At 44.1% G+C, this 27,751-nt stretch overlaps 1 protein-coding gene across 1 annotated transcript in view; it reads right to left on the bottom strand.

The window, feature by feature from the left end:
- Positions 1-27,751, bottom strand: part of GSAP (gamma-secretase activating protein) — a 178,259-nt gene that overhangs the window by 116,253 nt on the left and 34,255 nt on the right. Inside the window, exons 2-5 of the mRNA XM_073573649.1 lie at positions 17,616-17,698; positions 12,424-12,480; positions 11,750-11,819; positions 11,447-11,500 (exon numbers count right to left, since the gene is read on the bottom strand). Of these exons, the coding sequence (XP_073429750.1) occupies positions 11,447-11,500; positions 11,750-11,819; positions 12,424-12,480; positions 17,616-17,698 (264 nt within the window). The remainder of the gene's footprint in view (positions 1-11,446; positions 11,501-11,749; positions 11,820-12,423; positions 12,481-17,615; positions 17,699-27,751) is intronic.

The following is a 27,751-nucleotide window of genomic DNA, read 5'->3' on the forward strand; positions in this document are numbered from 1 at the left end:
CCGGCCCCCCGCTGGATATCGCTGATCACGCGTGAACGTCCAGGCCCATTTTCTTCTCGTTGGCGCCAACTAGCGACGCATGGACGCAGGCGGAAGTCATCATCATTGCTGCGTCTGACAGGTAAGTAACGACTGCCGACGGGCTGCTGTGTCGCTGGTGAGATCTGCCTGTTTGGCAGCTCACTAACGACCATTTAGCGATGCACCAGCGATCCTGACCGGGTCGTATCGTTGTCGGGATTGCTGGTGCATCGGTAAAAATCCATTTAGTCCAGACATACTTTACATAACTTTAGTGTTAAAAAATGCTTGTAAGTGTAGGATGAACTCAAGGAACAGAACGTATATCTATTTCCATATAACCACTGTATAACTGTCAAGAATGCTTATTTCTGTACATTAATGGTCATTGCTTTCCACGTGCATTAAGTATAAAGCTTTGGGCGCCATCGCTCAGCAACAAAAGATACTGAAAAAAGTCAATCGTATGGCAAGGTCATAAGATGGATAAACAACAGACATACTGTTATGTGTGTCCTCAAAGACTTATTTATTGCTATGTAGGATATTGATCACGTGCATTTTTGTCTTTAAAACATACTGTATGCATCTTGTATACATATAAATATTCTCTACTGAACAAAAAACTTCGATATAAAACCAGAAACATCCATTGGTAACCTCAAGATTACATTAACTGGAAGATTTCAGGTAGCTTAACAATAATATCCTGGGAAACATTTAAGAATTGTAACCATTTTTCTACAAAGCCTCATTTCAGGGGCTCAAATCTAATTAGACAAATTAACTTTACCATGGATATCACCAAATGCTGGGTTTCCTCCTCTGTGATGCCTTGTGCGTTCTTTGTGCAGCTGACGTCAGCTGATGCCCATTTGTAGGTCTTCTGCCTTAAGTTTTGTCTTAAGCCTGTGATTCATTGGCAATTGCAGAATATTCCACTTCTTTGCCTTAAACTCCTGAATTGCTTTTACAGTATGTTTTGGATCATTGTTCATCTATACTGTGAAGAGCCATCCAATCAACCTTGAAGCATTTGGGTGAGTTTGAGCAGAAAATATGGCCCTGTACACTTCAGAATTCATCCGGCTGATACTGTCTTCAGTCACATCATCAGGCACTAGTGACCCAGTGCCATTGGATGCCATGCATGCCCATGCCATCATACTGCTGCCAACATGTTTTACAGAGGGTGTGGTGTGCTTTGGCTCATGAGCAGTGCCAAACCTTCTTCATACTTTCTACATCATTCTGGTACAGGTTTATCTTAGTTTCATCTGTACAAATAATGCTCTTTTACAACTAAGTTGGCTTCTTTATATGTTATTTTTAGGCAAAGTCTAATCTGGCTGTTCTACATTTAAAGGCTAATTAATGGTTTGCACTTTATTTATTTACCTTGTGTTAAACCCTCTGTATTTGCGCTCATAAAGTCTACCATAAACAGAAGACACCTACTTCCTGAAGAATGTTCTTCACTTGGGTGGGTGTTGTGAAGGTTTTTCTTCACCAAGGAAAGGATTCTGCAATCATCCACCACTGTTGTCTTCCATGGACGTCCAGGTCTTTTTGAGTTTCCAATCTCATCAGTGCGCTTTTTTTGTGTAGAATGTACCAAACTGTTGATTTAGCCACTCCTAATATTCCTGCTTTTTGATCATTTTTTTTTTTTTTTTAGCCTAATGATGGTCTGTTTCTCATCCATCGAGAGTTCCTTTGACTGCATATTGTGGGATCAGAGCAACAGCTTCCAAATGCAAATGTCACAACTGGAATCAGCTCCAGACAATTTACAGACTTAACTGATAATAGATTAACCAGGGAATAGCCCATACAGCCCACATAATAGCTTTTGAGATAGTTGTCCAATTACCTTTGGTCCCTTGAAAAAGAGGCAGCTACATATTAAAGAACAGTAGTTCCTAATTCCTTACTCTAATTACGATGTGAATAACCTCAAATTAAGGGCTCACTCACATGAATGTATAATTCAGACGAGTGGTAGCCGATGATTTAACGTATAGCACTCGGCCCAATCTTACACTATGGGGCAGTGCAGATTTAGTTTTTTTTCTCTCATGCCAATTTGGTATGAGAAAAAAATAAAAATAGCAGCATGCTGCGGGTGGCTCCACAAATGGCACCACACACACCTATACAGTCTATGGGCTCGTGAAACATCGGACTGCACTCAAAATGTCACCTGAGTGCAGTTTGACCTACACAAATACAGAGACAATGAAAAAGATGGAGAAATTACATTCTCTCCTCACCTGTGATACGATTCTTTCATGCTAGAGAATCGGATCACATTAACATGACTCTCGGCGGGGGGGGCGTGGCCTAGCCGTGATAGAATGAGAACGCTGTTTCCTAGTGCTCAAGGAACAGGGAGAATATACTTCACTTTAACTCACCCACTGGATCTATGTGTGCTTCCAGAAGAAGAGGAACCGGTTCCAGCAGCACTCCGGTCCCTTCCCACCACAAAGAAACAGCCCTGACCCGCATGCTCCAGAGTGGAATGCCGAAGGGGAAGCCTGCAACCGCCACAGCAATAACACCCAGGACTATAAGACCACGAGGTATGTCGGAGGAGACACCAGTGGGGAGTCAAGGAAGGAACGCTCAGGTCTCATCGGGAGAGGGTGACTCACCCCCCACCGAAGCCCAGTTACAGTGCACACTAGGAATGCAGCAAACCAGGGAGATAAAGCAGGTGGAGATTGGCGGGGAGAGACCCAGGCACAAGACAACGCCACAGTACACTGCAGTCTCCCAATCTGACTTGCACAGCCTGCAGGAGTTGATTAGAGCCCTTCCTACTAAAGTATCATGAAGGAATCACTGACCTCAGGGAGACTAGTCAAAGAAAATACTGCGGCAGCCGGCAAAGGCGCTCAATCAGTGAAATCCTAGGTGCAATGCTCCCTGGGAAATACGAATATGCAAATAAAGTCCGTGGAGCCTCATTCAAGAGTCTCAAACACGGGACTAGCCAGATCTTCCTCCAGGGAAGGACCCAGCCAAGGGGTGGCTCCTTTCAGAAACCACCATTACGACCATATTAAGTGGCCCTTTAAGTCAATATCCAGCTCTTTCCTTCCTACTAAAGAAGACAGACTCCCTGATAGCTAGGATAGAAGCTTCTCAGGAAAAAGCAGTCTCAGCTCTTAGAAATGATATGGACACATTAACCGCTCGCACGGTCTCCGTGGAGGAGGCTACGGCGTCACTATCTGAGATGCTGTCTTCTCTGGGGCAGGAGCTCTCATCATCACAGGCTCATATGCAGGACATGATGCTGTTACTGGATGACCAGGAGAATCGTGGTTGACGCAATAATGTGCGCCTCAAAGGTATACCTGAGAGCGTCACTATGGAAATCTTTTCTCAAAAAGTCACGGCTGTCTTTAACCAGATTACGCAAAGAAAGCCAGAGACTCCTTTTGTGTTTGACAGGATCCATAGAGTCACAAGTCAGGGGCCATCTTCCAGCTCGAACCCCAGTGATGTTCTGTGCAGAATGCACTACTGCTCAGAGAAGGAGAGTATTATACGTAAAAGCTTGGACATTTGGGCCGGTCCCCTGAAAGGAGTGGAGATCCGTTTGTTTCTGGATATTTCAGCTTGCACCTTGTTTATGAGACTTCTGCTTCAGCCATTACTGCAAAAGTTCAGGGAGTCTGGGGCAACGTACCGGTGGGGCCACCCATTCCACCTGATCGCACGGGGAGAGGGCATTTGTCTTCATCCCTAGACACCTGGATGAGCTCAAAGATTTGTTCAATTTTTGGACATAGCACCATTACCTGTACCAAATTGGCTACAAGTTGAGCGTCCTCAGTCGCTTCCTCAGAGGGAGTGTAAGAATAGGGGCAGACGTTCTTCCCATGTGCAGGAAAAGGAAGGCTGATTTTGCGACGAGCTCTCTTCCCTCTGAGGCTCCCATTTGAAACTCTGTTGCAATTGTTGTATGGCTATTATGGGGTTTCCTCCCTCCTGTCTGATGGGGTAGACTTAAGCCCCCGTCACACAAGTTTTGTGACACAACAGCGATCTCACCAGCGAGATCGCTGTGTGTGACACTAACCTGCCGGTTATCGCTGATTGCCCTGGAATGGCCAGGACATTTTTTTGATCTCTGGTCTCTCGCTGGCCAGCACGCATCGCTGCGTGTGCCAGGCGGGAGACCAGCGATTAGCGCACTGGTAACTAAGGTAAATGTCGGGTTTCTAAGCGGCGGGCAGCGCTTAGAAACCCGATGTGTACCTTAGTTACCAGCGCGCTGGTGCAGGGAGCTGGTAACCAAGGTACACATCTGGTTTCTAAGTGCCGCGCGCTGCTTAGAAACCTGATGTGTACCTTGGTTACCAGCTCCCTGCACCAGCGAGCTGGTAACTAAGGTACACAGTGGGTAACTAAGCGACGTGCGTTCCTTGTTACCCTCCTGTCACTGGTGCTGATCGCTGGTGAAGCTGCCTGTTTGGCAGCTCACCAGCGATCATGTAGCGACACACCAGCGATCCTGACAAGGTCATATCGTTGTCGGGATCGCTGGTGCGTCGCTATGTGTGACGGGGCCCTTAGAGGGAATTACTGAGACTCTGCCCCATGGGGCTGCAGCTTGTATGCTTTTGTTCAACTAAAATGCCTGAGTTTAATATATCCAAGTGTAAACTTACTTGGTCCCCCCCCCCCCGTTATGACTGATAGAATCGAATACTTTGTAATCTGGAAGAAATCTGAGGTTATATTACCCGAATTGGGGTTGGGTTGGGTTCTTGTGGGTGAGTTATATTATCTTATCTTGCTCAGTTAATTTATGTTCTTATGTCCTTTGTCCATCAGGGCACTGTCTCGTGGTTTTCTGTGTTCCCCAAGGCACTTGCAAGTCCAATTTGTATTTGCTAGGTGGTTCTTTGAACTCGTCTTGCCCGTGGTGCAGAGAGTTCACCAGTACTACTGGTGGAGAAACTTTCCTCCTCCGTTCTTTTTAACGTCAATCATTAACTACTTTCTTTCCCTATTATTGTATTTTTCTTTTCCTCCTATCTATTCCCTTCTTACCTCCACCCCTCCTCCCACTTTCCCATTCCCCCTACACACGGGGACTCACAGCCTCCTCTCATTATGCCTCATGCCATCTCGATTGAGGTAAAGTGTGGCTCACTTAATGTAAAGGGATTGCATAGTTTGGGCAAAAGAGCCATTCTGACGATTTTTTTGAGAAAATCTCATATCCAAATCACTTTCTTGCAAGAAACACATGCCAAACCACCCAAGCCAGTCAAGGTATCCTCTCATTGGTCCCCAGAGTAGTATCAGAGCTGTTCTCCTGACTCAAACTAGAGGGACGGGTATCCTGATCTCCAGGGCTTTTCCATGGGAGTTTATGGATTCTCGTACAGATGACATGGGAAGAATGATATTGGTAAAGAGAAAAATAGCTTCCCACATCTTTACTCTTGCCTCGGTGTATCTACCTAATGTCGGACAGATCTCTAAAATCCATTGAACTATGGGTCCATGGCCTCCTGGGCACCGGCAAAGGCATCAACAACCCACTAGAACGAGAACAAGGCTTAGATCGGGAGCAAGTCCCACAGGACTGGACAAAATTTCTGACATCACGAGACAAGGCAGGCCACCAAAAAGACCGACTCACCAAATCTCTAGTACCAAAAATACCTGGATGACCAGCCACCGCGGAGCAATGAACCTCAGACATCACTTTCCTCCTCCACTGGTCAGGAACATATAACATACCACTGGGACAACGCTCAGACTTATCCTCCTGAAACTTCTCCAGAGCACGTCTCAAATCAGGCGAGATGGCAGAAAGAACCACCCCCTCACCTAAGATGGTAGCAGGCTTGGTCACAATAGGAGAATCGGCCAAAAAAACTCCTAGAGAGGGCATCAGCCTTAACGTTCTTAGTGCCCGGAAGAAAGGAGACCACAAAACGTGTGAAAAACTAGGCCCACGTGGCCTATCTAGGATTCAAGCATTTAGCCGACTCAAGGTAGATCAAATTTTTGTGGTCAGTGAGGACCACAACTTGATGTCTAGCTCCCTCCAACCAATGTCTCCACTCCTCAAATGCCCACTTCATGGCAAACAGTTCTCGATTCCCCACATCATAGTTGCGTTCCGAAGGAGAGAACTTTCGGGAAAAGAAGGCACAGGGGTTCATTTTAGATGTTACAAGATCTTTTTGGGACAAAACAGCTCCTGCACCAGTCTCTGAAGCATCCACCTCCACCTGAAATGGAAGTGAAACATCGGGTTGTCGCAAAACCGGAGAAGAACCTCCGCTTCAGCTCCTGAAAAGAAGAAACAGCCTCTGGAGACCAATTCAGCAAATCAGCGCCCTTCTTAGTTAAATCAGTCAATGGTTTGGCAATAACAGAAAAATTGGCTATAAACTTACGATAAAAATTAGCAAAACCCAAAAACTTCTGGAGAGCCTTCAAAGAAGTGGGCTGCACCCAATCATAAATGGCCTGTACCTTGGCTGGGTCCATTTCATTAGTTGACGGAGACAAAATAAATCCCAAAAATGAAATCCTCTGTACACCAAAAAGACATTTCGATCCCTTAACATACAGGGAGTTTTCCCTCAAAATCCGGAACACAGTCCGAACATGTTCCACATGAGAGTCCCAATCCCTGGAAAAGATCAAAATATCATCCAAATAGATGATCAGAAACTTATCCACAAAGTCCCGGAAAATATCATTCATGAAGCACTGGAAGACAGAAGGGGCATTAGTGAGCCCAAAAGGCATCACCAGGTACTCAAAATGTCCCTCCGGAGTATTAAACGCTGTCTTCCATTCATCCCCATGCTTAATGCGAATAAGATTATACGCCCCCCTGAGGTCAAGCTTGGTAAACCAGCAAGCACCTTCAACTCTAGAAATTAGGTCAGAAATCAGGGGTAATGAATACTGATATTTAACAGTAATTTTGTCAAGGGAGCGATAGTCAATACAGGGTCTTAATGAACCATCCTTCTTGGCCACAAAAAAAAACCCAGCACCCAAGGGTGAAGAGGATGGTCTAATATGACCCTTCTCCAAAGACTCCTTAATATAAGAACGCATAGCCTCATGTTCGGGTACAGATAAATAAAAAAGTCGACCCTTGGGAAATTTACACCCCGGACTCCGCTCAATTGCACAGTCATAACTCCTATGAGGAGGCAAAGACGCAGACTTACTCTCACTAAACACATCATAAAAATCAGCCAAATAGTCAGGAACCTCATGCGACTGGGGAGAGGTGGAGAAAACAGGAGTGTCACTAAGAGCACACCGACAACCCCAACTCACCACAGACACAGATTTCCAATCCAAAACTGGGTTATGGATTTGCAACCAGGGGAACCCCAGCAAGATGGTATCATGCAAATTATGCAACACCAAAAATCTGCAATTTTCTTGATGGTCTGGGGCGACCCGCATTACCACCTGGGTCCAAAACTGAGGTTTATTCTTCGCCAAAGGAGTAGCATCAATACCCCTCAAAGGAATAGGCGCCCGCAGGGGAGTCATAGGGATACCACAACGTTTAGCAAAATCCAAATCCATTAGGTTCAAGGCCGCTCCTGAATCCACAAAGGCTTTAGCAGAAAATGTGGACAGGGAGCAGATCAGAGTAATTGCCAGAAGAAACTTAGGTTGTACACCACCTACAGCAAATGTGTGTGCAAAACGTTTCTCTCGTTTAGGGCAGACAGAAATAATGTGAGAGGCATCTCCACAGAAAAAACAAAGCTTATTACGTCTTCTAAACTCCTGACGTTGCGCCCTAGACAAAACTATCACATTGCATAGGTTCAGACATTTGTTCAACAGGTGGCAGCGTTTCCCGTATAATTTTACGTTCACGTAAACGTCGATCAACCTGAATGGCTAATGACATAGAATCGTCAAGACCAGAGGGAACAGGAAATCCCACCATAGTATCTTTTACGGTTTCCGACAAACCCTTCCGAAAGAGAGCTGCCAAGGCACCATCATTCCAAGTGGTGAGGACCGCCCACTTTTGGAATTTTTAACAGTACAGTTCTGCAGAATCTTGACTCTGGCTCAATGCCAACAGGATCTTTTCAGCTTGATCAATAGCATTAGGTTCATCATACAACAACCCCAAGGCCTGATGCCCAAGTTTTACTCTCATGCTGTCTGGAACGCAGGAGCTTTCATCTGTGATGCGCAGGCGCGCCTCATACTGCTGTCTGGGACTTCCCACACATCATCTGCGCATGCACTATCATGCAAACACACCCACATTATCTCCTTCACTCCGTTGACGCCGAACACAGGTGTCGGAAACCACTGTGGTGATTTGCAATTGAACTAGTTAAGGGTCATATACACACCTAATAGCTACCTCCCCTGATGAAGCTGCTGGACGCAGCGACAGGCGTTGGGCGCTGTGGACAGTGTGATCTCTGGGTAATTATATGTGATTGTATATTGCATGCTTTTTCTTTCCAAATGAACAGCACGAGAGTAAAACTTGGGCATCATGGATTAACCCTATATACTTGAATGGGGAGCATTCCTTTATTATTAGCTGTCAGTATTTTTCAGCTTTGATACATTGCTTTTTTTTTGTGAGTGTGCCTATTATTTGGGTATTATGGATTAACCCTATTTACTCCAATAAGGAGCACTCCTTTATTATTAGCTGCTAGTACTATTCAGCTCTGATATATTTCTACCTTTGTGAGTGCGCCCATTGCACGTCTTCTCCTGCTGAGTAGTGATTTATCACTTTCACGTATTACCCTTTATTCATTTGAGCATAAATTTGCATTTCATCATGACTATGTATCCACTAGTCAGCATGTCTTTTCACTTGTTTTTAATGATGTTTTATTGTGCAAATTTGCCTGTTTGGTATATGTATGTCTAATAATAGCCTTTTTTGATACTGATTCCATGCTGTGAGTGCACGTTTTTCTGTACTTCTTTTCTACTTGAGATATGGATATTAACCGCACTGCTGTAGAAATAACAATCCCAATATAAGGATGCATCTCCTGAGGAAGAAGCTATGTGAACTTCAAAATGCGTTGAGAGAATAGTGAATAAAATACCATCTTTTTTCATCCAGATACTAGCTGAAGAGCCCGGCGCTGCCCGGGCATAGTAACTAACTACGGCTAGTTATAACAAATTATAATGAATATATATATATATATATATATATATATATATATACATACATATACACATATACATATACACACACACACACATACACGCATAAAGCTGAGTGTATGGCCCCGCCCACTCCGCATAGCCACATTCACTATAATATCCCACATCATTCCGTCATCCAGAGCTACTGGACTACTACCCCTAATATCCCACATCCTCCCGTCAGCCAGAGCCACCGGACTACTAATATCCCACTTCATCCAGTCAGCCAGAGCCACCGGACTACTACCCCTAATATCCCACATTGTCCCGTCAGCCAGAGCCACCGGACTACTACCCCTAATATCCCACATCATCCCGTCAGCCTGGGGTCAGAACCAGAGCGCTGAGTGGAATTGCCCTAACTTCCATACCAATGATCCCTTTAATAGAAGCCTGGGGTGAGAATCAGAGCGCTGAGGGATTTACCCTAACTTCCATACCGGAGATCCCTTTAAGAGAGCCTGGGGTCAGTACCAGAGCATTTTAAGGCAATTGCCCTGACTTCCATACCAAGAGAGGTTGGGGTCAGAGAGGTTGGGGTCAGAACCAGAACGCCGAGTGAAACTGCCCTAACTTCCATACCAATGATCCCTTTATTAGAAGTCTGGGGTCAGAATCAGAGCGCTGAGGGATTTGCCCTAACTTCCATACCGGAGGTCCCTTTAAGAGAGGCCTGGAGTCAGTACCAAAGCGCTGGATGGATTTGCCCTGACTTCCATACCAATGATCCCTTTAAGAGGGAAGATGTGCCTATAGGATGGAGGATGTGTATATGGGCATGGAAGGGGTGATTCATTTCTGTCATGTGCTCTCTGCTCCGTTCTGGGGGGGCAGACAATGGCTGGGAGCTTATATTTCCAGGAATGCTAGATTTCTCCCACCATGTCAGTGTCTGCTGAGGTGTCTTCTGGAGAGGGAAAACTGTTGCTCATAGCAACCAATCACAGATCCGCTTCTTTTAAACAGCTCTGGTGAAATGAAAGATGCTTAGTGATAGGTTGCAAGGAAAACTGTTGATCATAGCAACCAATCACAGCTCATCTTCTTTTACACAGCTCTGGTGAAATGAAAGATGCTTCGTGATTTGTTGGTGATACACAATCCCTAATAATATTGAAAGAAACAATACTGCTAGTTTAATGTCGTGTCTTTTCTTTATGGGGTTTATTCATTCCCCAAATATATTGAAGAGACATGACATTGTTAGGTATAGATAGATAATATGTATCTCTACTTATTTCTCTAATATATAGCATTACTGCTATATTTCCCTCCCTTACCCTTCCTTTTGTTTTTCCCTTTGTATGTCTTAATAAAGCAACTTAAACCTATTCCGAACCCCTTATCCTTCCCTTCCCCTTGTCTTTGTATAAATGTAACCTCTACATTTAAATGCCATTGTGAAATATTACTGTTATTTTCTAAAATTGTAATAAAGCCATTTGGAAAATGGTTGGTGATACACACATACATACATACAGTTTTATATATATATATATATATATATATATATATATATATATATATATAAAGAGAGAGAGAGAGAGAGAGAGAGAGATTGGGATCGTTATTTCTACAGCAGCGTGGTTAATATCCACGTCTCCTTCTATCTGATGGTGAAAACTTGACCAAAGACTGATGAAAATCAAATCCAAAAAAATTGATGAGCAATGTCTGTATTTTTAAGTACGAGAAAAAAAGTATATTGTATGAACTTCATTTTAGCCAACACATCAACATTGGGCCCAACTCAAAGATTTCATGCCATGATGTTTTGAAAAGTTGCAAAATTAAAGCACCACTTGGAGTCCCGCCAAAATGTGGTGACTTTTGGTGTTTTCATGCTAGTTTCTCCTAGCAGGGGTGGGAAGGGGGGTGAGCAGGACGCCACAGCGCCTCTAATTCATAACAAGCTGTGGCATTCACTGGAGTAAGATTTCTGGTGTGGCGCACACCACTCAACAGAGGCTCAAGATTGACGAAGAGGCATGTGTCTCACTCACTCCAGTATGCCCCCTCATTAATACCGGTCTGGACGAATCGGGCCCTCGGCATTTACAGAAAAGCACACTGCTTGAATTTTTAGGTTATGATTGTAGTTTTTTGACACAAGGTTTCAAATCTTCCGATCAATCTGTGACCAATAGATTATTCAGGTTGACCATATTTTCTGGATGCATTATATTAGGTTTTTCTTTCCACTTACCTGGTGACAGAAGTTGACTGTGTGCTTCACAAGAAGGATGAAAGTAACTTAACGCTAAAACAAAAGTTGTAAAACAGAATATTAAAATAATTTATCAACTAAAGCGCAAAATGATAACTACAAGGCTGGAAAATCTCTTTATCTGGACCCTAATAAATAGCAATACTATGTGTATCTAATGTAAAGGAAAACAAGTTCTTGGTGACATCACTAAATCCACAGGTTTCATCTCTCATGGCGATATAGTACAGGCACAATGTTAAAAAAATTCAAAAAGCTATACTAATACATAAAGCTACTTACCAAGTAAGGTTTTCTCTTTATTCACTGAAGTGCTTACGATATTCACATCACTATCAAAAGAATACAAGATCTGGAGAACAAAACAACTCCACGATTAGATTTTTGGTGTCAAATACCAAAGCCCAGTACACGCCAGACCCCAAAGATTAATTTGTAAGACTACACTTATTGAAGGATTATTTTCTCATTGAGCACAGTAGAAAGATTTAGACTAGCAGAACAGTCAGCTCTGAAATCCATATAAAAGTAAGCAGGGGATGCATAGTTTCAATGAAACCGTTCTCTATGTTTACCGGAGGAAAACCACGCAAACACAAAATTCCTTGCAGATGTTGTCCTTGGTGGGATTTGAACCCAGGACCCCAGCGCTGCAAGACTGCAGTGCTATCCACTGAGTCACCGTGCTGCCCATATGAACTGTTTTTTTCCTCCAACTATCCAGCAGATTTTTAAAATATAAAAGGTATGGCTCCTCTTTGCATGCCTCAGCTTACTTTAGCACTAATTTCAAAGCTGACATACTCCCTCTAATCACCAATTTAATGTTGAATGCGTTACATCAGACTAGAAACATTTTTTTTTTTTTAGTTCTTTAAAATAAGGTATTGAAGAGAAGCATGCCCGGCAATGGACCAGAAGTTTTTATGAGAAGGCTTTGAGCACAGAAGTCTTACCTCATTTTGCTTGGCAAGAGGATCGTAGAGGCCAACACCTGTAAACCCCTCTACTCCCTGTATTAAAAATAAATTAATAAAAAAAAATTACTGCCATTTATGTAGGACACTTTGTTTCAACATTTTTATCTCAGCTTGTTTTTGTATGTAACTGGCAGGATAAGTTGTAGTATTGATAGGGACAATTCCTTTTACCATATAATGTATTGAAAGCAGAAAAAAAATCAAAGTGTGGTTAAACTGTAAAAAAAAAAAAAAATCAAACAATTCCAGAATTGTTATTTTGGTTTGCTTTCTTATGGTGATCATTGTATGGCAAACATGACTTGTGAACATGATTCTCCAGGTCAGTTTGACTATTGTCAGGGGTGCAACAATTGCGGTCACAGAGGTCACACGACCACAACTGGGTCAGTGCGGGTGAGGGTTTCGCTGACGCCAGCGAAAACTTCAATTGGCTGTGTGTCCTTGAATGTACATTCAGCTATAGTGTATTGTGGAGATGGAGCCCGTGCGATGCAATACACACTGTCGGATAATCAGAGGTCAGCATCTGATGTCAGCGTGCATGAGACTGGGGGGCACATATCGGGTGCGCATGACGTCACTGCTGCTTTCATGCTGAAGTCAGCTACCGGCTTCAGAAAAGTAAGCCGAGTATCGAGAATGTGAAAAATATTTTTTTTTGGTCTGGGCATTAAAGAACAGCGGCAGAATGGGAGACATATACCAGGATGATGGATATACAGTTAGGTCCATATATATTTGGACAGAGACAACATTTTTCTAATTTTGGTTCTAGACATTACCACAATGAATTTTAAACAAAACAATTCAGATGCAGTTGAAGTTCAGACTTTCAGCTTTCATTTGAGGGTATCCACAAAAAAATTGGATGAAGGGTTTAGCAGTTTCAGCTCCTTAACATGTGCCACCCTGTTTTTAAAGGGACCAAAAGTAATTGGACAATTGACTCCAAGACTATTTCATGGACAGGTGTGGGCAATCCCTTCGTTGTGTCATTCTCAATTAAGCAGATAAAAGGCCTGGAGTTGATTTGAGGTGCGGTGTTTGCATTTGGAAGGTTTTGCTGTGAAGGAAACGAGGTCAAAGGAGATCTCCATGCAGGTGAAACAAGCCATTATTAAGCTGCAAAAACAGAAAAAACCCATCCGAGAAATTGCTACAACATTAGGAGTGGCAAAATCTAAAATTTGGTACATCCTGAGAAAGAAAGAAAGCACTGGTGAACTCATCAATGCAAAAAGACGACGGAAGACAACTGTGGTGGATTATCGCAGAATAACCTCCATGGTGAAGAGAAACCCCTTCACAACAGCCAACCAAGTGAACAACACTCTCCAGGAGGTAGGCGTATCAATATCCAAATCTACCATAAAGAGAAGACTGCATGAAAGTAAATACAGAGGGTTCACTGCACGATGCAAGCCACTCATAAGCATCAAGAATAAAAAGGCTAGACTGGACTTTGCTAAAAAACATCTAAAAAAGCCAGCACAGTTCTGGAAGAACATTCTTTGGACAGATGAAACCAAGATCAACCTCTACCAGAATGATGGAAAGAGAAAAGTATGGCGAAGGCGTGGTACAGCTCATGATCCAAAGCATACAACTTCATCTGTAAAACACGGCGAAGGCAGTGTGATGGCTTGGGCATGCATGGCTGCCAGTGGCACTGGGTCACTAGTGTTTATTGATGATGTGACACAGGACAGAAGCAGGCGAATGAATTCTGAGGTATTCAGAGCCATACTGTGTGCTCAGATCCATACTGTGTGCTCAGATCCAGCCAAATGCAGCCAAACTGATTGGTGGTCGCTTCATACTACAGATGGACAATGATCCAAAACATAAAGCCAAAGCAACCCAGGAGTTTATTAAAGCAAAGAAGTGGAATATTCTTGAATGGCCAAGTCAGTCACCTGATCTCAACCCAATTGAGCATGCATTTCACTTGTTAAAGACTAAACTTCAGACAGAAAGGCCCACAAACAAACAGCAACTGAAAACCACCGCAGTGAAGGCCTGACAGAGCATGAAAAAGGAGGGAACAGCGTCTGGTGATGTCCATGAGTTCAAGACTTCAGGCAGCCATTGCCAACAAAGGGTTTTCAACCAAGTACTAGAAATGAACATTTTATTTACAATTATTTAATCTGTCTAATTACTTTTGGTCCCTTTAAAAACAGCGTTGCACATGTTAAGGAGCTGAAACTCCTAAACCATTCATCCAATTTTAATGTGGATACCCTCAAATGAAAGCTGAAAGTCTGAACTTCAACTGCATCTGAATTGTTTTGTTTAAAATTCATTGTGGTAATGTCTAGAACCAAAATTACAAAAATGTTGTCTCTTTCCAAATACATATGGACCTAACTGTATATATCAGGAAGGGGTCCAGGATAAGGGACATAGACCAGGATGGGGATCAGGATAAGGGAAATATACCAGGATGGGGAACATATATCAGGATAAACCCAGGATTGGGAACATATACACTAGGAGGAGCCCAGGCCGTGGAAAATATGTATCAGGATGGGAGACATATATACCAGGAAGGAGCCCAGGATGGGGGACATTAATACATAATGGAGGACAGGGTGCAACTTGTAGCATTCTAAATCCTATAAAGACATACGAGGGCCCATACAGTGAGGAAAATAAGTATTTGATACATTGTAGTTTTTGCAAGCTTTTCTACCTGCAAAGACTGGAGTGGGCTGTAATTTTTGTAAATACTTAATATTCGGTAGAGATATCTTTTTTTTTTTTTTGCAGTTACTGAGGTCAGACGTTTCCTGTACTTCTTGACCAAGTTTGCACATACTGCAGCAGGGATTTTGGCCCTCTCGTCCATAGAGGTCTTCTCCAGCTACTTACGGAGCCACACCTTAGGTGCCCTGGCTGTTGTTTTGAATCATTGTTATGCAGGAAGATCCAGCCACGACTAATCTTCAATGCTCTTACTGAGGGAATGAAGCTGTTGGCCAAAATCTTGCAATACATGACCCCATCCATCCTCCGTTCTATACGGTGCAGTTGTCCCCTTTGAAGAAAAGCACCCCCCAAAGTATGAGGTTTCCCCCACCATGCTTCAGTGTTGGGATGGTGTTCTCGGGGTTGTACTTATCCTTCTTCCTCCAAACACAGCGAGTGGAGTTGATAATCGAAAGTTCTCATCTGACCACATGACCTTCTCCCATGCCTCCTTTGGACCATCCAGATTGCCATTGGCGAACTTAAAACAGGCCTGGACATGTACTGGAGTGAAGAGGGGAACCTTGCGTGCCCTGCAGGATTTTAATCCATGACGGCGTAGTGCTTTACGGTAATGTTTGAGACTGTGGTCCCAGCTCTCTTTAGGTCATTGACTAGGTCCTCCTGGGTAGATCAGGAATGAGCCCAAAATTTTCTCAGAATCATCCTTACCCCACGAGGCAAGATCTTGCCCCAGACCGAGGAAGACTGACAGTCATCTTGTGTTTCTTCCATTTTCTAATAATTGTGTCAACATCAACAGTTGTTGTCTTTTCATCAATCTGCTTGCCCATTTTCCTGTAGCCCATCCCAGCCTTGTGCAGGTCTACAATTTTGTTCCTGGTGTCCTCAGACAGCTCTGTGGTCTTGGCCATGGTGGAGAGGTTGGCGTGTGACTGAATGTGTGGACAGGTGACTTTTATACAGGTAACGAGTTCAAACGGGTGCAATTAATAAAGGTAATGAGTGCAGAGTAGGAGGGCTTCCTAAAGAAAAACTAACAGGTCTGTGAGAGCCAGAATTCTTGCTGGTTAGCAGGTGATCAAATATGTATTTTATGCAATAAAATGCAAATTAATTATGTAAAAATCATACAATGTGATATTCTGGTTTTTATTTTAGATTCTGTCTCTCACAGTTGAAGTATACCTATGACAAAAATAACAGACCTCTCCATTCTTTGTAGGTGGGAAAATTTGCAAAATCGGCAGTGTATCAAATACTTATTTTCTCCACTGTACATCTGATCAACATGCATTGGCTGTGAATGGGGAGGGTGTGTGTGTTCAAATTTTGCACCGGAGCCAATCTGACTTGTATAGTTTTACTCTTAAGTGTTGAAAAATAATTTGAAATTCATATTTGTTTGCCCATTTTTGCAGACCCATAACATAAGGATTGGAGTGAAAATGGGTTAAATCTGCAGACTGAAGAGTGACCACAGTGATGTCTTGATGAAGTGTGACATGTAGACTTATAAACCGCATTCCTGGGTTTCCAACTCCTTCTCATCACTCATCCTCCAGCAGCGCACATTTAACCCATTTGCACTCCAATCCTTTATGTTCTCGTAGCTGTGGGTCTGCAGTGGCCTAAGCCTTTTTAGCTAAATATCATAGCTGCTGCAAAATGGAAAAATGGTGCCAAATAAAAACATACGGCAAGTGTCTTTGAAAAAAGGTGACAAAACAATATTTTCTTTTTTTATACTTATCTTGCGGCTGCACTTGCCAAATGTAATTTCCACAGCTTGTTCTGACTATGAGCATGACATACATACAAGTTGTGTTATCATTACTTCCTTGCACGTGACTCCATTGCCTTGGTGTTTGTCTTGATTTATTGTCATGGTTTTATGGATCTAATAATATTTCAATAAAATTTGCATTTTTTTTACTCTATCACCTTATACTCCGCTTTTTCTCCTGTTTTTTCATTACATTCATTGAGTTTAAAATGTTTATGCTATGGTGGTTCACTATTTAGTTATACCGCCATTAGTGTTCAAAATGCTATTGGGCTCTCTTTTGTGTGTATATACCATAAAGCATGTAGCACCGCCTAACTATGCCAGATGGCCAGGTCTTGTGGGAGATCAAAAGTATAGGCAAATTATAAAGGGTTTACATGAGACTGAAAAAACATGGCCGTATTCTTCCAGAGAGCGCCCCACTTATGTCTTTAGGTTACATCTGGAACTGCAGTTTAAATAAAACTGAACTGCAACACCAGACACTTCTCATGCATGGGAAGAAATCAGCTGCTCTCAAATCTTAAAATAAATATTGACATTAAAAATGACCACAAATCAGATAGAGTAAACTAATGCTGATGAAAAAAAATAATGTAAGCACACTCAGTTAGTGAGACCTATATATTGCCATATATGCATAAAGAAAAAAAATTAAAAATACCTTCCAAGTATACAAGACGTTTCCATCTCTCTCTATGTTAGTTATTCGGAGGGTTCTTGAGGTTTTCTCTAAGGCTCCAGAAACTGAAATTGTTACATTTTTCAGAAGATGAGAGATTATAAAACATCCTTGCTAGCCGCACAGACTTGATACTGACACTTGGATTTGAGCAGTTGGTGTGATTATCCTACAATGAATCCATTCCCAAATCTGTCACCAAATTCTTTAAACCTAAATCTGAGAGCAGCATGATGTAGGAGCAGAGAACCTGATACCAGAGATGAAACCACTTAATGGGCTGCTTAGAATAATTTTTATTAAATCACTCTAGTAAACCTGCTGCGATGTAGTACAACCAAGCCCCCACCACTGATTGACAGTTTTCTGCCTATGCACAGTGTAGACAGAAAGCTGTCAATAATTGGTGTGGACAAGGTTACATGGTGCTCAGCAAACAGAGAACTGGTAGATCGGCAGCAGATTAACACCATTTTTTTTTTTAATTAAAACTGCAGCACCCATTAAGGTGATACATTGCTGGAATCAGGGCCTCTGTACCTACATCACGCTGTTCTTGGATCGAGTAACAAAAACCTGTTAACAGGTTCCCTTTAAAGTAGACCGATTCAGTCATATGAAACTCACATTTTGAAGGAAGAACTTTTTGCACTCAGGATCTTAGCAGCAGGATGATGATGCTGTCTGGACCTCACTATGTGTGGTGAAAGTCTATGCCATAATTAAAAATACAGCTATTTTATCCTGAACCTAGTGTAACATTAGCTCTAACGCATTCAGTTATATTGGCTAGGACTGTAGCAACTAGACAAAGCTGTATAGTGGGTATAACATGTTCTTCCCAAAATCAAAATGTAGTCTTATAACAACGTGCACATTTATTTATTCATACATAATATAATAACTAATTTTTAATTCTGCATATATCATCGCCTTAAAGACACACTCCAATAAAGATTTTTTTTAAATAAATGTGCATACATGCGTAGTGTATATGCATTAATTAAAATACTCACCTACCACCGCCTACTCCAGATCCAGCGCCATTCTGCTCCTCTTCTCAGTGATGTCACCGCACTTCAGACTATCAAGCTCAATCTATGCTCTGTGTGTAAGGCCTGTTTCACACTTACGTTTCTGCAGTCAGTTGCCAGCCGCCAAAAAGGCGGAGAATGGATCCGTGACCGTCGAAACACCAACGGGAGCCACCGGACTGTTGGTGTGACGAGATCCGCCGATCTAGGAGCGTTAAAGGAACCATAGTCCTGTAAAAAAATTTACTGGCGATGTAGCGGGGCCGCGAGAAGAGTGCGCGGAACTCGATGGCATGAACCGGTAATCGCAATTTGGATGTAGATTGCGGCCGTGATATGGAGCGCGATCCCGCCGGAGCATCGCGGGAGTTGTAGCACGATCCCGCCCGATCATCGCGGGAGTTGGTGCGCGATACCGCCCGATCATCGCAGGAGTTAGTGTGCGATCCCGCCCGACTCGCGCGATCACGATTATCGCAAGAGAGAGAGATTTTAGCGGCTTTCGGGCGAGCGTTAGTTAACGGTTAAAATAGCGGACCGTCACTGCAAAAAAACGTTGCAGGGTCCGTCTCATCCGCCCGGGAGCCGCTAAAATCTTGGAGGATCTGTACAATAACGGGTGTGACGGACGACCGTCAGTCAGGATCCGCCAATAATGTAAGTCTATGGGTGTAAAAAACGGATCCGCCCCTTTTTTTGGCGGATCCGTTTTTTAAAAAAATTGGCGGATCTTGACTGATGGGAAAAAACTGATGTGTGAAACAGGCCTAAGCCGGAAGTCTCTTTCAGTGTAAGCTTATGGAGCCTCGTTCTGACGCTTCATAGGCTTACATTGTAAAAGTCATTTCTGGGTCACGCAAAGCACAGTGTGACTTGGATAGTCTGCAGAGAGATTACATCACTGAGAAGAGGAGCAGAATAATGCTAAATCCTGGAGAAGGCGGTGGTAGGTGAGTATATTAATACACGCTCACAAACTGCACTTCATACATATATACACAGATAAAAAAGGAGGGGGCATCAATAAGGAAGGACTTCCATCATGGGAGCGCGTCTTTATGGATGCCCCTTCAGGCTCTGCTTTGCCTCTATTACTGACCTAGGGTGAATTCTACCTTTAGTTAATTCGTTATGCCTCTATGTACTCTCTGCTTATGTACAGTAGCAATCTAAATCATAGCTCCCTGGGTGATTTTACATACCAATATGGACAAAATTGTTGGTACCCTTTTGTTAAAATAAGCAACACCCACAATGGTCACTGAAATAACATGATACTGACAAAATTAAGTTTCAAGTTAAATTTACTGAATACCAACTGATTAATAAGACCTCACATCTGAATTCTGCTATATTATACGGAAACCAAAAAAATAATGAAAATGACTTGGACAAAAAAGTTGACACACTAAAAGGAAATCCGTCACCTCATTTTTGTCCTATGAGATGCGGCCACCGCCATCAGGGGCTTATCTACAGCATTCTGTAATGCTGTAAATAAGCTCCCGATTTAACCTGAAAGATAAGAAAAACGAGTTAGATTATACTCACCCGGGGGTCCGGTCCGGTCCAATGGGTGTCGCGGTTTGGTCCGGCGCCTCCCATCTTCTAGCGATGACGTCCTCCTTCTTACTTATGCCGCGGCTCCTGCGCAGGTGTACTTTATCTGCCCTATTGAGGGCAGAGCAGAGTACTGCAGTGTGCAGGTGGCGGGAAAGGTCAGGGAGGTCCGACACCTGCGCACTGCAATACTTTATTCTGCCCTCAACAGGGCAGATAAAGTACGCCTGCACAGGAGCCGCGGCAGAAGGAGAATACGCATTATATTCAATAGGGAGGTGGACTGTATTATATTCTATGGGGTGCTACATTATATTCTTACATTATATTCTTTGGGGGCTGTATTATATTATATTCTATGAGGGGGGTTGCGTCATACTCTATGAGGGGGCTACATTGTATTCTTTGGGGCTGCATTATACTATAAAGTATGAGGGAGGGCCGCATTATTTTCAATGGGTTACATTATATTGCATGGCGGGGCTGCGTTATACTCTGAGGGGGCTACATTATATTCTATGGGGGACTGCATTATATTCTATGGAGGGGCGACATTATACTATATTAGGGGGCTGCATTATATTCTATGGAGGGGCTGCAGTATATTCTATAGGGAGCTGCATTATACTCTATGAGGGGGCTATACATTATATTCTGCAGAGGGGCTGCATTATACTCTATGTGGGATACATTATATTGTATGGCGGGGCTGCATTATACTCTGAGGGGGCTACACTATATTCTGTGGGGTGGATGCATTATACTCTGTGGGGTGGCTCCATTATACTATATGTGGGCTGCATTATACTGTATCGAGGACTAGGGGGAATGTATTATACTATATGAAGAACTATGGAGTGCATTATACTATGGGAATTGAATTGTACTACATGGATGACTATGGCGGTGCATTATACTATATGGAGCACTATGAAGAGTGTATTATACTTTATGGAGGACTGAGGAGAGTATTTTAATATATAGAGGACTATGAGGAGTGTATTATACTATATGGAGAACTATGAGGAGTGCATAATACTATAGGGAGGACAATGAGGAGTGTATAATACAATATGGAGGACTATGGGGAGTGTATAATACTATATGGAAGACTGAGGAGCGTATTATACTATATGGAGGACTGAGGAGTGTATTATACTATATGAAGGATTATGAATAGTGTATTATACTACAGTGGGTACGGAAAGTGTTCAGACCCCTTTAAAATTTTTCACTCTGCTTCATTGCAGCCATTTGGTAAATTCAAAAAGTTCATTTTTTTCCTCATTAATGTACACTCTGTACCCCATCTTGACTTAAAAAAAAACCCAGAAATGTAAAAATTTTTGCAAATTTATTGAAAAAGAAAAACTGAAATATCACATGGTCATAAGTATTCAGACCCTTTGCTCAGACACTCATATTTAAGTCACATGCTGTCCATTTCCTTGTGATCCTTCTTGAGATGGTTCTTCTCCTTCATTGGAGTCCAGCTGTGTTTAAATTAAACTGATAGGTGTGTGCCTTTTACAAATCAAGTCCTGTCTATATAAGACCTCACAGCTCACAATGCATGTCAGACCAAATGAGAATCATGAGGTCAAAGGAACTGGCCAAGGAGCTCAGAGACAGAATTGTGGCAAGGCACACATCTGGCCAAGGTTACAAAAGAATTTCTGCAGTACTCAAGGTTCCTAAGAGCACAGTGGCCTTCATAATCCTTAAATGGAAGAAGATTGGGACTACCAGAAGTCTTCCTAGACCTGGCCGTCCAGCCAAACTGAACAATCGTGGGAGAAGAGAATTCGTGAGAGAAGTAAAGAAGAACCCCAAGATCACTGTGGCTGAGCTCCAAAGATGCAGTAGGGAGATAGGAGAAAGTTCCACAAAGTCAACTATCACTTCAGCCCTCCACAAGTCAGGCCTTTATGGCAGAGTGGCCCGACGGAAGCCTCTCCTCAGTGCAAGACATATAAAAGCCCACATAGAGTTTGCTAAAAAAAAAAAAAACACATGAAGGACTCCCAGACTATGAGAAATACGAGTCTCTGGTCTGATGAGATGAAGATAGAAATTTTTTTTGATATTTCTAAGCGGTATGTGTGGAGATAACCAGGCACTGCTCATCACCTGCCCAATACAATCCCAAAGGTGAAACATGGTGTTGGCAGCATCACGCTATGGGGTCTTCTTCAGCTGCATGGACAGGATGACTGTGATGACTTCTGGAGTGGACCCTCTGGGCCGTGATGCCAACTCATCCAGGGCGAGCTGGCCAAGTAAGGACCGCCCCCCCATACATGGAGCGTCAGGGGCAGACCCAGGGGGATAAAGTACCATGACTGCTGGAACCAGGTGGCCGGCTCAAAGGAGACACGAGAACATGTCTAGCAAGGTGAAGGTGGGAACACGCAGGGTACATGAGTGGGTAAAGAGTGGACACGGGGGCACGCATGGTACAGGATAGTGCAGAACGTGTACACGGGGGCACGCAGGGTACAGGATAGTGCAGAGCATGTACAAGGGGGTACGCTGGGTACAGGATAGTGCTGAGCGTGTTCCATGGGGGTATGCTAGGTACAGGAGTGCGAAGATCGTACACTGAGAAGCACGCCTGGGTACAAGGCAAAGCAGAGCACGTGCTGGGAATCACGCCTAGGTACAAGGCAAAGCAGAGCGCGTGCTAGGAAGCATGCCTGGGTAGAAGGCTAAGCAGAGCGCGTGCTGGGAAGCATGCCTGGGTACAAGGCTAAGCAGAGTGCGTGCTTGGAAGAACGCCCGGGTACAAAGCAAAGCAGAGCGCTGGCTGGGAAGCGTGTCTGGGTGCAAGGCAGAGCGCATGCTGGGAAGCACGCCAGAGCACAGGGTAGGGGACCTGAGTACAGGGAGCGGCCAAGCAGGCCTAGCAAGGAAGCAAGAACGATAATCAGGGACAGCCCACAGGAAGAGGCTACCTGATTTAGGGAGAGCGCGCCTCAGGGCTTCGGGGTCAGGGTCCTCCCGGACCATAGAGAAGCCAAGATTACACAGCTGCAGTCAGAGCTGTGGGTTGAGTGCAGGCGTGCCCGACGGAGGCCTGGGGCCGAGCGTACAGCCACAGAGTCAAGCACAGGAGGTGCGCATGCGTACCCGACGAGACCCCCGAATTGGCCGCGACACCGGAAGTGAGGACGTCGGGAGCTGTGCTTCGGCGGAGTACGGTGAGAGCGGCATGACAATGACTGGTTGCAATTGAAGGAAACATGAATGCGAACAAGTACAGAGATATCCTGGAAGAAAACCTCTTCCACAGTGCTCTGGACCTCAGACTTGGCCGAAGGTTCACCTTCCAACAAGACAATGACCCTAAGCACACAGATAAAATAACAAAGGAGTGGCTTCAGAACAACTCTGTAACCATTCTTGACTGGCCCAGATAGAGCCCTGACCTAAACCCAATTGAACATCTCTGGAGAGACCTGAGAATGGATGTCCACCAACGTTCATCATCCAACCTGACGGAACTGGAGTGGATCTGCAAAGAAGAATGGCAGAGGATCCTCAAATCCAAGTGTGAAAAACTTGTTGATTCATTCCCAAGAAGACTCATGGCTGCACTAGCTCAAAAGGGTGCTTCTACTCAATACTGAGCAAAGGGTCTGAATACTTATGACCATGTGATATTACAGTTTTCTTTTTTAATCAATTTTCAAAAATTTCTACATTTCTGGGTTTTTTTTTCAGTCAAGATGGGGTGTACATTAATGAGAAAAAAAAAATGAACTTTTTTGAATTTACCAAATGGCTGCAATAAAACAAAGAATGAAAAATTTAAAGGGGTCTGAATACTTTCCGTACCCACTGCATATGGAGGTCTATAGGGAGTGTATTATACTATATGGAGGACTACAGGGAGTGTATAATACTATATGGAGGACTATGGGGAGTGTATTATACTATATGGAGGATTATGGGGCACATTATATGGAGGACTATGGGGTGTGAATTTTACAATATGGAGGACTGTGGTGCACATTATAATATAAGGAGGACTATGGGGCGTATTATACTAAACAAGCAAAATGCTGCATATTCATCGAGTGATTGGATTGTCTATGCCGTTACAAAAAATCATTATTCTCAGCAGCACATCACCGATGTAAACGGCAGATGTGCTGCTGATAACATTATACTGTAGTGTGGGGTACAGCACACAAGCATCCCATAAGCAAAGCATCACAGAAGATAAGCATCCAGCAAAACGGCAGTTATACATGGCAGTTAATCAGGGCAGGAGTCAGGTAACCCACACTTTGCCTTCCCCTTTAACCATGTGCTTTATTTTTATCCTCCTGTGTTCCCTTGCCATCCACATTCATCACCCTATCCCCCCTCCATCACGACTCATACACATCAGCCCCTCTATACTTCCTTCTCCCATGTACAGCTCCCACACACTCCTCACCTTCCTGAGAAACCTCAGCCCATCTTGCCCAAACACATCGCAGAAAAAACTACTTACAATTCCAACAACTATTGGCTCTTTATCTTCCTTCTCCTACTGATTTCAGGGGACATCTCCCCCAACCCTGGTCCACCATCCCCCAACCTCAACCCTTACCCTACCTCATATCGAAACCACAATAATCTGATTAACATTACTTGCACTCCCTCATCTCAATCTTTTAATTGTGCCCTCTGGAATCCACGGTCTGCTTGTAACAAGCTTCCTTTCCTACACAACTACTTTCTGAACAACTCTCTTAATCTGTTGGCCCTCACTGAAACCTGGATTCAGGATTCTGACACTGTCTCTCCTGCTGCCATTTCCTACGGTGGCTTACAATTCTCTCACTCCCTGAGACCCACAAACAGACCTGGTGGTGGAGTTGGCATACTCCTGTCCCCACAATGCACTTTCCAGGTCATCCCCCCAGTTTCATCACTCTTATTGCCTTCTTTTGAGGTCCACACCATCAGGCTCTTCCGTCCCCTCTCCCTCAGGGTAGCGGTCATATACCGGCCCCCAGGCTCACCCACCCACTTCCTTGACCACTTTTCAGCCTGGCTGCCACACTTCATGTCCTCAGAACTACCAACCCTCATCCTGGGAGACTTCAACATCCCCATTAACAGCCCTAATTCCACATCTGCATCCCAGCTTCTATCACTAACCACCTCTCTAGGCCTCTCACAGCTTTCAACCTCTGAGACACATAAGGACGGTAACACCCTTGATCTGGTCTTCTGCCGGCTCTGTTCAATCTCCCACCTAAACAACTCACCGCTTCCACTCTCTGACCACAACATTCTCTCCTTCATGCTCACAAATCCTCGCCCACCCCAGCTCATTCCTACCTACCACACAGTCAGAAATCTACAAGCTATTAACCCTCAGACACTTTCAGATTCCCTACACTCATCTCTGTCCCCAATCTCCTCTCTTTCCTGTCCTAATCTGGCTGTTCATCACTACAATGACACTCTTAGAAGCACCCTTGACCAAGTAGCTCCCCTCACCCTCAGAACCTCCAAACACAGAGTAAAACAGCCCTGGCTCACATCGCAAACTCAACTTCTCCAGCGTTGCTCTAGGAGTGCTGAACGCCTATGGAGAAAAACCCGCACACCAGAAGACTTCATCCACTTCAAATTTATGTTAAGAACCTATAACGCTGCCCTTCACCTTGCCAAACAGACCTACTTCACCACCCTGATCTCCTCACTAACCAACAACCCCAAGAAACTTTTTGATACTTTTCACTCCCTCCTCAGGCCAAAAGCACAAGCCCCGATCACAGACATTTGTGCCGATGACCTGGCCTCCCACTTTACAGAAAAAATAGATAATATCCGTCAAGAAATCTGCTCCCAACCACCAAGTGCTGTGACTCCCATCCCTTCCTGCATCTCCCCTGGCTCACTCTCCACATTTGATCCCATCACAGAAGAAGTAGTCTCCAGACTCCTCTCTTCTTCTCGTCCGACTACATGCACTACCGACCCCATTCCCTCACATCTCCTCCAGTCTCTCTCTCCAATCGTCACAACCCACCTAACTACAATCTTTAATCTCTCCCTCTCCTCGGGCATTTTCCCATCCTCCTTCAAACACGCCATCGTTACTCCATTACTAAAGAAACCTGCTCTCGACCCATCCTGCACAAACAACTACAGACCAGTCTCCAATCTCCCCTTCATCTCTAAACTTTTGGAACGCCTAGTTTACTCCCGCCTTACCCGTTACCTCTCCATTCACTCCCTTCTAGACCCTTCACAGTCCGGCTTCCTCCCCCTACATTCGACTGAAACTGCACTCATCAAAGTGACCAATGACCTTATGACAGCAAAACGTAACGGTGACCACTCTCTGCTCATTCTTCTTGACCTATCTGCAGCTTTCGATACTGTTGACCACCATCTCCTACTCTCTAGGCTCCAGTCACTAGGCATTAAGGACACTGCACTCTCCTGGTTCTCTTCCTATCTCTCTGACCGCTCCTTCAGTGTTTTGTTCTCTGGCTCCACGTCATCTCCTCTTCCTCTTGCTGTCGGGGTACCTCAGGGCTCAGTCCTTGGCCCCCTTCTTTTCTCTCTCTACACGGCCCCAATTGGACAGACCATCAGCAGATTTGGCTTTCAGTACCATCTTTATGCTGATGACACACAACTATACACGTCTTCCCCCGACCTTACCCCCGCTGTACTACAGAACGCCAGTGACTGTCTGTCCGCAGTCTCCAATATCATGTCCGCTCTCTATCTGAAACTCAACCTCTCCAAAACTGAACTTCTTCTGCTCCCGCCGTCTACTAACCTCCCTAAATCTGACATTTCCCTCTCCGTGGGCGGTACCACAATAACACCCCGGCAGCAGGCGCGCTGTCTGGGTGTTCTGTTTGACACCAATCTCTCCTTCACATCCCATATACAATCCCTTGCCCGCTCTTGCCGCTTACACCTAAAGAACATCTCTAGAATCCGCCCTTTTCTCACTATGGAAACAACAAAAACCCTCACTGTTGCATTGATCCACTCTCGCCTGGATTACTGCAACGCTCTATTAATTGGCCTCCCCGTCACTCGACTATCCCCTCTCCAGTCCATACTTAATGCAGCGGCCAGGATCGTCCATCTGGGTAATCGGTACTCGGACGCGTCCGCTCTTCACCAGTCCTTACATTGGCTGCCCATTCATTATAGGATCCAATTCAAAGTACTTGTTCTCACCCACAAAGCTCTCCACGGTGCGGCACCCCCTTACATCTCTTCTCTCATTTCTGTCTATCGGCCTAGCCGATCGCTGCGCTCTGCAAACGACTTTCAACTAACCTCTGCACTAATCCGTACCTCCCACTCCCGACTCCAAGACTTCTCCCGTGCTGCTCCTATCCTCTGGAATGCTCTACCCCAAGAAATCAGGACTATCCACAATTTGCATAGTTTTAGGCGCGCCCTCAAAACACACCTGTTCAGAGCGGCCTATCACATTCACTAATCAAAGTCATTCTCTGTGTAAGTGTGCGTGTGTAGCCCATTCACTAT

This window comes from Dendrobates tinctorius, unplaced genomic scaffold (assembly GCF_039654945.1).
Source record: "Dendrobates tinctorius isolate UK_male_01 unplaced genomic scaffold, ASM3965494v1 ptg000035l, whole genome shotgun sequence".
In the NCBI taxonomy this organism is placed as follows: Eukaryota; Metazoa; Chordata; class Amphibia; order Anura; family Dendrobatidae; genus Dendrobates; species Dendrobates tinctorius.